At 39.2% G+C, this 13,938-nt stretch overlaps 1 protein-coding gene across 1 annotated transcript in view; it reads right to left on the bottom strand.

Annotated features, from left to right (window-relative positions):
- Positions 1-3,488: 3,488 nt before the first annotated feature.
- stk10 (serine/threonine kinase 10) overlaps positions 3,489-13,938 on the bottom strand; it is a 33,824-nt gene continuing 23,374 nt past the window's right edge. Inside the window, exons 9-20 of the mRNA XM_084029388.1 lie at positions 12,286-12,636; positions 11,792-12,202; positions 9,063-9,184; positions 8,260-8,383; positions 7,943-8,122; positions 7,714-7,806; positions 7,456-7,585; positions 6,707-6,831; positions 6,284-6,472; positions 6,070-6,195; positions 5,852-5,965; positions 3,489-5,719 (exon numbers count right to left, since the gene is read on the bottom strand). Coding sequence (XP_083885514.1) covers positions 5,579-5,719; positions 5,852-5,965; positions 6,070-6,195; positions 6,284-6,472; positions 6,707-6,831; positions 7,456-7,585; positions 7,714-7,806; positions 7,943-8,122; positions 8,260-8,383; positions 9,063-9,184; positions 11,792-12,202; positions 12,286-12,636 — 2,106 coding nt within the window. The 3' untranslated portion in view covers positions 3,489-5,578. The remainder of the gene's footprint in view (positions 5,720-5,851; positions 5,966-6,069; positions 6,196-6,283; positions 6,473-6,706; positions 6,832-7,455; positions 7,586-7,713; positions 7,807-7,942; positions 8,123-8,259; positions 8,384-9,062; positions 9,185-11,791; positions 12,203-12,285; positions 12,637-13,938) is intronic.

Raw genomic sequence — 13,938 nt, 5'->3', positions numbered from 1 at the left:
GTGTAATTCGCTTGTTTGTCCGCTGGATGGCAGTCACCTACAATGTGACTGGATCACTAATTGCGTTCAAATGTGTTGCAGGCCAGCCAAGCAAACGGTTTTCGACCGTGATCATGACTTCTGCAGGTAGCTGTCACTAAATGATGGAAGTTATTATATATGTGCGTCAATCCTTCAAGCTTCAGATAGGAAACGTGTAGCCAAAGCTCCATCAGAATCATGAATTCTTACCTGGAAAGGGAAAAGTCGACAGTATTCAGCTTTCAACCCCATGATAAAGTAGTAAGTAGGATTGTGTTCACTGACTTTACCAGCTAGACACTCCAGTACAGAGCGGGAATCCTCTTGAATAGACGAGCATTTCAGCATGACGTGGAAGGCAAGGCCAGCAGGTCTGTCTGAGTTGTTCACAAGAGGGAGTCAAGGGAACGCGTAGCAGCTGTCAGTAGATGGTTCCTCCTACATGAACCTTTCGGAAATTACTTCAAAGTCGCATACATGGAATAAGCCAAAGCTTGGCCTGCAGTCAAACATGAGGACAGGAAGGCATCACAGGCCTACTCTTTGTGATATTCAGGACTTTTCATTTGTGAAAACTGGCTTGAAGAATGTTAAGTCTCTGCAAAGAAAAGATATAAAAGGAAATAGCTGTGCTACCACAGTAAAGCACGATGACTTTGTGGATGAATTGAATTGAAACTCCTAGAAAAACGGGGCATGACTGAGAAGCATTATTCCCTGTCTTTGTGCTGCTCCCATGAGCTCTTTTGGAGGACAGTCCACAGGCTTTTTTAAGACAGACCATGACTTTTTTCATTATCATACTTCTTAACTATTTTCATTACTTTTTTTCGACAAACTACACTATGATTTTTTTCATAAGTTTTCCAACATACTACATTATTTTTTATATATTGTTTCAACATGCTTTACTATTACGTTTTTTGACATACCTATATTTGAGGATATCCTTTCTTTAACTATACTTTTCAACATGCCATGACTTCTTTCATTACTTTTTTCATGACTTTTTCCCACAAACTACACTATGATTTTTTATGACTTTTTATGACTTTTTTCAACATAGCATGACTTTTTCCGTAACTTTTTCGACATGATATACTATGACATTTTTATGACTTTCATTACTTTTTTACACTGATTTTTTCATGACTTTTTTCAACATTCTATACTGAGTTTTTTATGACTTTTTTCAACATAGCATGACTTTTCATGAATTTTTTCTACATTCTATTCTATGTTTTTTTCATGACTTTTTTCAACATAGCTTGACTTTTTTATAACTTTTTCTACATTCTATACTATGATTTTTTTAATTACTTTTTTCAACATTTCATTACTTTTTTCATTACTTTTTTCGACATTCTATACTGAGTTTTTTATGACTTTTTTCAACATTGCATGACTTTTTTCATAACTTTTTTCGACATTCTTTATTATGATTTTTTTATGACTTTTTTCAACATAGCTTGACTTTTTTATGACTTTTTCGACATTCTATAGTATGATTTTTTTATGACTTTTTTCAACATAGCATGACTTTTTTATGACTTTTTCGACATTCTATACTATAATTTTTTATGACTTTTTATGACTTTTTTCAACATAGCATGACTTTTTCCGTAACTTTTTCGACATGATATACTATGACATTTTTATGACTTTCATTACTTTTTTACACTGATTTTTTTATGACTTTTTTCAACATTTCATGACTTTTCATGACTTTTTTCAACATTCTATACTGAGTTTTTTATGACTTTTTTCAACATTTCATGACTTTTTATGACTTTTTTCAACATAGCATGACTTTTCATGAATTTTTTCTACATTCTATTCTATGGTTTTTTCATGACTTTTTTCAACATAGCTTGACTTTTTTATGACTTTTTCTACATTCTATACTATAATTTTTATGACTTTTTATGACTTTTTTCAACATAGCATGACTTTTTCCGTAACTTTTTCAACATGATATACTATGACATTTTTATGACTTTCATTACTTTTTTACACTGTTTTTTTTATGACTTTTTTCAACATAGCATGACTTTTCATGACTTTCTTCTACATTCTATAGTATGATTTTTTATGACTTTTTTCAACATAGCATGACTTTTTTATGACTTTTTCGACATTCTTTACTATAATTTTTTATGACTTTTTATGACTTTTTTCAACATAGCATGACTTTTTCCGTAACTTTTTCGACATGATATACTATGACATTTTTATGACTTTCATTACTTTTTTACACTGATTTTTTTATGACTTTTTTCAACATAGCATGACTTTTCATGAATTTTTTCTACATTCTATTCTATGGTTTTTTCATGACTTTTTTCAACATAGCTTGACTTTTTTATGACTTTTTCTACATTCTATACTATGATTTTTTTATGACTTTTTTCAACATTTTATTACTTTTTTCATTACTTTTTTCGACATTCTATACTGAGTTTTTTATGACTTTTTTCAACATTGCATGACTTTTTTCATAACTTTTTTCGACATTCTTTATTATGATTTTTTTATGACTTTTTTCAACATAGCATGACTTTTCATGACTTTCTTCTACATTCTATACTATGATTTTTTTATGACTTTTTTCAACATAGCATGACTTTTTTAATACTTTTTCGACATTCTATACTATCATTTTTTATGACTTTTTATGACTTTTTTCAACATAGCATGACTTTTTCCGTAACTTTTTCTACATTCTATTCTATGGTTTTTTCATGACTTTTTTCAACATAGCTTGACTTTTTTATGACTTTTTCTACATTCTATACTATGATTTTGTTATGACTTTTTTCAACATTTCATGACTTTCTTCATTACTTTTTTCGACATTCTATACTGAGTTTTTTATGACTTTTTTCAACATTGCATGACTTTTTTCATAACTTTTTTCGACATTCTTTATTATTATTCATGTCTTTTTTTCAACAAATTACACTGATTTTTTCTGACTTTTTTCAACATTGCATGACTTTTTTCATGACTTTTTTGACATTCTATACTATGATTTTTTTATGACTTTTTTCAACATTGCATGACTTTTTTCAACTTTCTATACTATGATTTTTTTATGACTTCTTACTGACATATGACTGACTTTTTCATAACTTTTTTCGACATGCTGTAACAGGATTTCTTTTCGACAAACTATACTACACTATTTTTTAGGGACATTATCAAACACAAAACATCTGAATTGTTTTATATACACTATACTGTGACTTCTTTCATGACTCTTTTTCTGAAATTGAAATTTTCTTCTTGACCATTTTTTAAGACTTTTTCTGGCATACTATTAATGACATTTATAAATGTGTGTATGATTGAAATTTGCCATATTTGTGGACTGTAAAATAATCACTGAACTGTCCTTCACTTTCAGAAGGCCTGTGCTGATGGTATTACTGCTACTAGTATAAGAAAGAGCCTTCACCACAATCCAATAATTAGAAAATCTGCCTTTATTAAGAGTAATTTACAACAGTGGTTCCTTCTGATACAGTCTCATCCACACTCACAAACCCTCATACAAACAATATCATGTAAACTGAGGCAGAGGAAGGCATACATGGAGCCATTAAACATGACAACAGAATTTGTACAACACATTTGAATACTTTTGAGAGGGAGAGGGAGATTAAGCTGTACCTGATTGCTGACCTGGTTCAATGTCTGCAGGCCAAACTGCTTAAATAAACACTTTCAGATTCAACATCTAGAGGCATCTTACAGCAGTTTGAATTGTTGCACTCCCTTAAAATGATATGAAGAGTTATGTTCTAAAATCAGATAATGACTTGAAAAATGAAATTGCTTTCCAATTACAAATGATCATGAAGATTGAATAACTTCTAAGCAATGCAGTTTCTTTCAAAAGGGTATTGCATCTATTTTTGGAGTTAACTCTTCATATTATTCCTCCTCTCAGTGCAAAGGAAGGCAAGTCTCAGATAAATAAACCTCTTTTAAGCTTAGCAAAGACATACTTGTAATATTGCACTTTGGTTAGCAGGCAGCGCATTTACTGCACATGGTATAACAATTATACACTGAATACATGTTTTTAATTCTAATTTCAATCCCCTATCTAACATTCTTCAAAGAACAGTATTTTTGCTTTGGCTTTATCAGTTCCCATCCAGTGTGACTGAATTTACAGTAAAATACAACAGAAAACAAAAACAAATCATAAATCACAATGCTGTGTGAATAACAATGAATCGTCCCTCGTCTGTTAAAATATTATTCAAAGTAATCATTTGAAAGAGACAAATGAATTCTGGTGTGGATTTGCAGCCCCCTCACAAACAAGATACAAAATAAAAAGCACATCCTTCATACCAGGGGTGTAAAAACAAACTTAAATTAGCATTTACAGTGATGGTCTAGATTATACGACGGCGTATGAGGGCCACTGTAGAAAAAAAAAGAAGAAAAAAACAGAACCAAGAGAAAAAAAGTTGAGTTTATAAATATATATAGCCGTTAAAAACGATTTGCTTGCTTCCGCTAACACCAGATGTTTGCCGTTGCTGAGTGAAAGCTTCCGCTAGCATCTTAGCCCAACCACCTGATCAGTAAACACCCATTAAATGACAATTTGGCCTCATAACTAAAACCAACAATAACCATCAACAGCCATCACCCTAAGGACCTTGTGATGGATTACTTAGAAAAATAAATGCGTATGTTCATGGGAAGTTAGCTCGCATAAATGCCGGTTGTTAGCATCGTAACAAACTTGCAAATTTGCAAGTTTATAAAGTGGAAAATTTGCGAGTTTTTTTCTCCGAATATTGTCCACCTCTCGGATCCATTTTCCCCCTACAGTGGCCCTAATACGCCGTCATAGGATAAGGTCGTTCTTTGTCAGTAAAAATAAATAAAAACACAGACGTTAGCTTCTATATGACATGCATTTGACTTCTGGACCAAATCAGTCAATCAACCAAGGCATACAGACATGGAAAAATAAGGAAATGTTCAATTAATTATTAGATTTTGGTTGTGTATTAGGTCTATAATATTTGGAAGAAAGGCACTATTATTTAAACAAAAGTGCTTTTGTACTGGCTCTCCAGATTTCATACAAAACAAACATTCTTCCTCCTTATGCAAAAAGAAATTCTTCCCAGCCAAATAGTATTTATTCATTAATATTTACTCATTAAGACTGATCATATGTTTGGTACCTTTAGCTCAAGCCTACTGTATCGTATCACCCTCGAGTTTCACCAATGAGCAATAAGAAGCGGACTTGAGGAAATTAAACACCATATTGGAGCAGATGGTATCTAATGAAGTTATGTGAAGCACATGAGGATTTTAAAATCCGTCATGAACTACAAAAAAAAAAAAAAAAAAAAAAGTTAAAACATAAATATTCACTAAAACATTAAAGGAACCTAAAGGAGGGATGGGTACGCTGCCGTTACAGGCAAAGCAAAGTAAAACTGAAGCAGCAGGCTAATGATACGCCTGTGGGTGTGTGCTGAGGCTTACAGTGGCCAGGAGATACTATGCAGTGGCTGCTTTATGTGGTGGAAGAGTCTTGGTAAGGCACAAACTTGGAGAGTTTGTTGGGAGAACTTGGGTTTGGGCAAGCAGAACTCTCACTCATCTTGAAGAAAGCCTCCTGGTCCTTTTTCTTCGTGTTCAGCTCCTCTTCAAGGGCCTAGGAGGGTTGGAAACCAGAAAATTCATGAGATTATCTGATCAAGCGTTCATGTAAACTTTATTTTGTCTACTTATGTTTTGTGTGTAAGAGCCAACGCATTTCCATAACATGATGACAGGAAACGAGTACCTTCTTTCTGGGTTTCAGTTGATCCCTCCAGTCCTTCAGCAGCTGGTTGTGTTGCTCATCCAAGTGCTTGAGTCTCTGAGTCTCATTCTCAATCAACAGGTGGCATTTTTCATTCTGGAGCACAAAGCAAACTCTTGTTAACAACAAAATCTACACACTGGACAAAAACCTCCTCTGGAGATAACCTAGACGTTATGACACAACCCAAAAGAAAGCACCTGTAGCTGCTGCAGCTCTCTGATGTTGCTGTCACACTGGCCAATCATCTCCCTCATCTGGTTCTCGTGTTTCTGCTGCTGATGAAGCCTCTCTGCCTTCTGACGCTTGTCCTCCTGCTGAGAAAACTAGAGCGAGACAAAAGGGAGTTGTTACTAAATTATTCACTTAATGCTCCGACCTGGAGCGAGGAAGTCCTTGCGAGCGCTCCGGTACCTGTTTGATCTTCTCTCTGTCCTCGGAGTTGCTGCCCGTCGAGTTGATGCGGAGGCTTTTCTTGAACATGGCCATCCGGGTCTTGGCTTCGCCGCGCTGGATCTTAGGCAGCCGGTTCTTCTCCTGCTGCTGCCGACCTTTCAGAATCTCAATCATGCGCTGATTGTAGCACTGCATCTGTTCCTGCTCCTGTCGCCACACCGAGAATAGACACATTGTCACGTCCGTTTCATTGCAGAGCAAACAATGGACATAGAATATACGCATGACAGTGCTGAAGAGAAAATCAGAGGGAACCGCAGACTAAATGCTGAAAGCTATTTCCTGATTCCAGACTTGATGTTGACTTGCTACCCAAGGATAAATGGGTGAGAATAGTGGGAGCAAACATATTATAGAAGAGATGTAAATCCACCGATTTACCTTTTCGTGTTTTTTGAGAAGCTGATGCCTCGCGAGGAAGTACTGGTCCTTCAGCTGCTGCTTCAATAACTGGTGTCTCTCGTAGAGGTTCTTCTCCTCCATGTCCCATATTGTCGCTTCACGCTCTAATAAAAGTGAGGAAAGGACAGAAGAAATGACAGAGTTGCTAAAATGAATTATGTCTACTGGAACATCCCAGTACAGCAGGGGCCAAATGCAAAGAAGGGTCTACAGTAGAGACAGAAATATGCATCCATATTGTTTTGGTCAGATTTATTAATCTCAATAATTTTGGAGCTAGGCGCACAAGCCTCATTTTGGGAGGGAAGTAAATTCTGGGGTTCATTGCATTTATTGTACTTTTTTCATTCATCGTGGAATAAAATCATTAAAAGAGTTCATCAAAAAAATGTAAATGTAAATACAAAGAATGCTGAAATTCATAACTCATATTTAAAAATATTTTTTATAAATGCACCTGATTGACGTTTTACAAAATGACACAAACCATTGAAATTGGCAAACAACTTATCAACAATGTCTCTGTTCACTTATATTCAGTGCCCTACTTCTCATATAAATATGGCTGATAATATGATTATTCTGAAGTATGTGTGAGGCTCACACTGTCTCCCTTTATAAAGACTATCTTCTGTGTGTAAAAAGGCATAGGCCTGGTTTGTGTTAGGGGTCATTTGATCAAGCATTAATCTGATTTGAATGAACCCGGTGCTTAACAGATAGTGTACCTCTAATGAACTGGTGTTTCCTGTTCAGGCATCCCCTCTCCATCTCTGCAATCTCTCTCTTGTTGCTGGAGATGATTCTCTTCAGCGTGGTGTCCAGGTAGTTCTTCTGACCCGCCAGGAACTTCTCCTCCTAAAGCACAGAAAAGAGAATCACATCGGTGGAGGAAATGAAGGCATTGCTGAAAAAGGAAAATACAAAAACACTCAAGTATGCATAGAATACAGAGAGCCCAAAAGACTGTTGAGCAAACAACTTACTTCTCTCGTCTTCATTTCTTGGTAGGAATTCATGCTCTGTTTCAAGGATTCTTTACGCTGACTTCTGGGCAACTTATCAACAGAGTGTTTCACCTAAATCATAAAGAAAGGACATTTCAGCACATGATTTAAACACACAGGGGAAGCAATCAAGACATCATTCATGTGTTTAAAGGTTGAAGACTGAAAGCTTTATTTGAGCCGTTTTAATTCCTCATGGTCAACGAACCTCCTTTTTCTTTTGTTTTAACTGATCCTGGAACCTGTGGTGGTCGCGCTCCTGCTCAAATTTGATGCGTCTGTTCTCGTCCTTGAGTTTAACATGGTGGTCACCCTCCATCTTCTCAATAGTCTGCTTCTGATTCTTCTCCAGGTTCTCCAGCTCCATGTCGTAGTGCTTCTTCTTGGCCTGGAACGCACCGAGAGGAAACCAGCAGCTTGTAAGCTTCGTGGTTTTTCATGCATTCCCTGAGAAAATGTGTCTGCCCTGTCCTGCAAATCTTCCCATGAATGAAGCATGGAGTAAAATAATAAACTGTGACTCACATTCATCTCCTGGTCAAAACGTCTCTGCATTTGTTCTCTCTGCGTTTCCAGTTTGGCGTTTAGACCGGCCTGAGCTCGTTGCTCTTCCTTCTGCAACAGACGGAGCTCACGCAGTTCCTGACGTCTTCACACACACAAACATATACAACTTCAGTTTCGGAGGTTAATAACTCCTCAAACAAACACATTTAGTCAATACTAAAGTTAATACTGTCAATCTGTATTCATTCTTTTAAAGGAGGTGTATGAGGAAATATCACAAATGTTCCCTTTCCTCTCAGCCTCTGAATCAAACCAAGTCTGTTGGTATTATTGTAGTCACACATGCAATGCCATGTTGCCACCACTAGATGGCATGAGTAATGCACCAGAAACTCCTTAGGACTTTAAAAGGCAGTGCAATGTGATAAAGACGGTTCTAACTAAATAATCTGTACATTAAAAAAATAAATAAATCATGAAATACATGATAATAAATAAAACTGCATTGATCATTCTATTTGAACTCCCAACACTAAATACAGCTAAACTCACCCCCCCTATCTAAAAGTAACTTGCTTTTTTCAAGCCATAGATCGTATAAAAAGAGACAAGTTCCTAAATTAGTCTTTTTCCGTAACAGTTTAAGTATTTGTAAACTTAAATCCCAACGGGCTAAAGCCCAACAATGCAGGATTCCCAAAATAGTATGTGTAGTAACAGCAACGTCCAACAGGCCACTTATGACTACAGACTTCAGCTGAGCTGAGGACTAAACACGCCGCTGAGTTCATGGCTCTTTCACAGGGAATGAGAACACACACCTCAGGAATCTCATCTCCTCGTCTTTCTTCTCATCTTCCCGGATGATCTTCGAGGTGGTGACGCTCACCTCCACGCCGTCAATGACAAACTTCCTGGTACGTTTCAAGGTCTTTCTGGAGTCCTGCGAGGCAGACGGACAGGAACACAAAGAACCACATTAGATCAAATCACACCTTCAGTACAAGACGAATAAATGTTTGCAGAGTTGAGTGACATGCATCAGTAGATAGAGACATGTTGGGGCAGAGACAACATTCTAACCCACGCCAACAGATGTTCTGAAGTTTCAACAGACGATAACTCATCACCTGAGGAGATTAATCAGATTTAAAGCCACAAAAGGCTTCAGACAATGTTTTTCTCACATGCTGTAGAAGCAGACTATGGTGTTTGAAATCAGTCCCCTTTACATATGCATGTCTTTGTGACTTCCAATAGTGCTGCAGACAATTAAATGAGCTTGCATGTTTGCACGTCTTGAAAGTGGTGTTCATCGGTGGGGATTCTCTAAACAAATCGTGGAAGATCCAAAATGCAATGGGAAAACCCCATCTTCTTTTTGTAGAGGGAACCAGTGCGATGCTAACTTCCGGGTCAAGAAGACGTGGTCCCTGCAGAACTCTATTGAGCCCGTTTATCTGGCGGAAGGAGAGGCAGCTGTGTGGTTATGCGTGTTGACAAAGACATTGATATTCCTGTCGATCTGGTTCGACTGTTACAAGCAGCGAGATGCTCCATCTGTCAGCGTAATGGGGAGTGCCATGCGGTCACCTCATCCAGTAAATATGACACAATGTGACTTTAACTCTGTGTTCTCGGACACGTAAACAATACTGAATGAGGGTCTACGTCATCTGCAGTGAATCTGGTTGGGTTTCACATTGGGACTAGCACCTCGGCGGGTTGAGGATCATTGCAATCATTCCATCCATTGCCCTAGTTACTAGAAATGTAACATGTTTGAGATTTAAGCAGTCGATTTCTGATCATCGGCCCTTTTCTTTGTTCACAAGTTGAACAAACTCATTCTAATATTATAAGAACGACATAACAAAGGCCAATCCAGCAAAGTCTGGGGAAGCCATGATTCACGTTCATTAAATGTTTCATGTAACCCCATCCTGTACTTAGTGAACAGGCAAAATTGTTATGGCTACAAAACACGTGTCCCATATCTGAATCAGCCTTCACGGTCAATATTTACAGGACTGATATGGTGGCGTTTGCTCTGCACACACCACGTAGCTCAAACGCTGGATGTCGTCACTTCCTGGTTTATATATAGTTTGTATAAAGAGGAGACGAGACGAGAGGAGAGGAGGAAACTGAACCCAAACGCGGCAATTCACTTGGTTTTAGCGTCCTGCTGTCCCCTCTGATAAAGCTTCTTGGTGAGCCCTCTGCAGCTGAGCAAACAAGACTTCATCTGAGGCCCGCGCCCACAGACGGCCGCTACTGGATGCTACTTTTGCACCGCTCTGCACTGTTGATTCCCGTTCTACATAAGTGACACATTTACAGTAGCAATGCATATATGTGGCTGCGTGTGTCATTAAGTCCTCACTGTCACCACAAATCACAAGAAGCGTGGGTCGCTACACACACACACACACACACACACACACACACACACACACACACACACACACACACACACACACACACACACACACACACACACACACACACACACACACACACACACACACACACACACACACACACACACACACACACACACACACACACACACACACACACACTCTGGAAAAACGTAACATGCCACAAACACACACACACACACACACACACACACACACACACACACACACACACACACACACACACACACACACACACTCTGGAAAAACGTAACATGCCACAAACACACACGATTCCACGGCAGTCAATAGGATTTCATCACGGCCGGTCCGTAAGCCACCAGAAGCAGCAGAGTGACAATGAGCTGCATAGAAGCGTCCATTCGTGCTGGTTAATGCTGAATACAAAGACCACTGTTGATCCCGATGAATAGGAAATGTCACATATTTTGCTTCAGAAAAGGCTCGGTGATAAATGGTGGAATGGTCTCTCTCTTCCTTCCCTCCCTCACTGGGAGTGTAAGGCGAAGCACAAATTCTCTGATTGTTAAATCATCTATGGATGATGGGAATTCTCCAGTTTTTAATCCATCAGATTACGTAAAAATGTATCGTCTTCAGTTGTGAAACAAAGCTTGCTTTTGTCTGGAATGACATTTGGAAGATTTTGTTCTTCAAACATATTACTACTAAAATTCCTTGTCAGCAAATCTGCCTAAACTCACCAAATAAATAGATATTAAGCGTCAATCATACCCGCCTTAGAAATATGAGGGGGTTTAGAAAGGGGGATTAAGGACAAATCTTCTCCATTCTCCTCCCTGAATGCAATGTGAAGTGTAAGCCTAATGAAAGACAGGCTATCCTCTGTCTCAGATGGTTAACACCCACACCCCAAAACACAACACAATGCAGTTTCAGTTCCTCTGTGGGTGACGAGAAATACTTTTTCCAAGGAGGAGTTTTCCTACAGAGGCAGCAGGGAGCTGGCTCTTTTACACCTCAAAGACATGTTCTCTGCTGAAACACTGAATAATAATAAATACGATACGGATTCATTCTTCTTAGCATATAAATAAGAAGGAGAAGTCATACAGGACAGGTCGGCCTGCTTCATGTCGACTCACCCTTGCAGAGATGGTGTCCTTGTGGATGGACATGTCCATGCTCTCCGATGCCATGCTGCCTGAATAAGAGTAGCGTTTGTTGATAATCCCTCCATTGATGTAAGGCGAGACAGGCTCCCCGTTTCCACCGGTCGACGTCCGCTCTGGGGTTCCCTTGGTTAGGGAACCAGGTGCAGGCACCGGGGCCGGGGTCGGAGCAGGAGAGGGAGCCGGGGTGGGTTCAGGTGAGGCGGCCGGACTTGGACTTGGAGCTGCTGAGCCTCCGTTAGCAGCAGCGCTGCTCACATCCTCGGTCACCTGGACCGTGGGCACCTCTGGGTCTGGTGAGGCTATGATGATGTCAACATGTTCCTCAGACGCCTCCAGTTGGAGAGGGGGTGGCTGTTCCGTCTCCGGGGTCTCCACAGCAACCTTAAAATTTATTTTAGTATTAATATTGAATACGCCACGATCAGTATTATTTCATTTTCCAAATCTGAAACTTCAAAGGGCACCTTTTCCTCCGATGTGGGGGTGCTCTTCCCATCCTCAATGCCCGAGTCTGAGCTGGAGGTCTTTGTCGAGGACTCGCTCTCAGATTTCTCAGACTCAAGAATGACGTCATCGGCCAGTTTGTCATCCACCTCCCCTCGATCCTTTGGAGGGAGATTCTGCCGTGGCAGGGGAACAGGGACCAGCATCACATGTCCTGGCTGCTCCTGTGTGGGGGTATCCGGCTCAGCCCCCTTCCTGGATAGAGGTATTGGTGTGGTTGAGGAGGTGCTAGTTGGACTCTGGGGATCCAGCAGAGACTGGTCTGCTTCCAAACTGGTCTGACTGGTCTGGCATGGCTCCTTTCCTGGAGACTTAAGGAATGAGGAGGAGGAGGAAGAAGAGAACAGTTATTATGCTCGGAAGCTTAATCACACATTCACTTTGTTTGGAGTCAAAAATAATGTCAACGTGTTTTTAATTGTTTAAATAACTGTATTTAAAATCCATCTATGGAGAAACGTTAAAGTCCTTCAGGCGTCTCACCTTCAAGAGACGTAAGCAGAACCTTTATTTTAGCAGGAATGCAGTCATTCCTGCCTAGACTGCTTCTTTTCACACTGTGGCGGAGACAGTTATCTAATCTGTGTACTAATAATTACAGAGGCAAAAAGCCTGTGTAAATCATGGCTGACAACCAAGGACAGAATGTTTTTAATCCATTATTACCAACAATGATGTGTAATTCTTCGGGGGGGGGGGGGGGGGGGGGGGGGGGGGGGGGATCAGTTAGTCATATTGGAAATGGTCAAATCCTGAATAAAAATGCCAATAAGAATCAAATAAAGCATTATTGTATCCTAGAAGCAGCATGAAGATAAAAGAAGTCAAAAGCAGTTTAAAAGTCATCAATGAAAATAAATAAGAATATTACAATATTGATAAAACTCACTAAAACATCAGACAACTCCTGCAGTAATTTTAGAAATCCTGAGAATTTTTTATAATTTTAAAAATAATAATAACAGAAGCTTCCAGACGTTAGACATGGGAATTCTATGGCCTGTGATTATAAACTTAAGATGTTATTTCAGAATCATGAGCACAGCTTCTGGAAACACCTCTCCGCTGTATTCTCCTCCGAGAAAAACAATACCATCACACATCTTTATGGTGCGGCCTTTGTAATATGTCAGCAAATCTCCCCGCCTGGCTGCGTATGATATATGGGAAGAGATAAACGGTCAGATAACTGCTTGGCTGGCTTTCAGGGCCTTGTCGCCGCACGGGTCAAAATGCTGCTGTGTGTGCAGGAGGGTGCCCTTTCAAGGAGACAACTGCAATGATCTCATAGTTAACTAAAGACAGAGCTGCGAAATCTGATGTTCGGACTTCATTCAGATGTCAGCACTCTGAGCAACTTCAGAGGAAGAGGTAAGAAGCAACATTACATAATCTTCGTGGAGAGAAAAACATCCGTTCCACGCATTAGCCCGGTCACAGCTTCCAGTTAGGAGTATTTTTAGGGTCTTCTATCACTGTGTGGCCCTGGTGGTCTTTAGTTAAGGGTCACGCTATAGCAAGAGAACAATACAACCTTAAATAATTGACTCCATCACAGCGTTTCTATAGAGGAACGAATATGAAGGCAGCGCCTATTTTTAAACATGTGTGGG

Source organism: Eutrigla gurnardus (genome assembly GCF_963514095.1).
Source record: "Eutrigla gurnardus genome assembly, chromosome: 15".
Classification (NCBI taxonomy): domain Eukaryota; kingdom Metazoa; phylum Chordata; class Actinopteri; order Perciformes; family Triglidae; genus Eutrigla; species Eutrigla gurnardus.
Note: the sequence above shows the minus strand (reverse complement) of the source record. Positions and strands in the feature narration are given on the sequence as shown.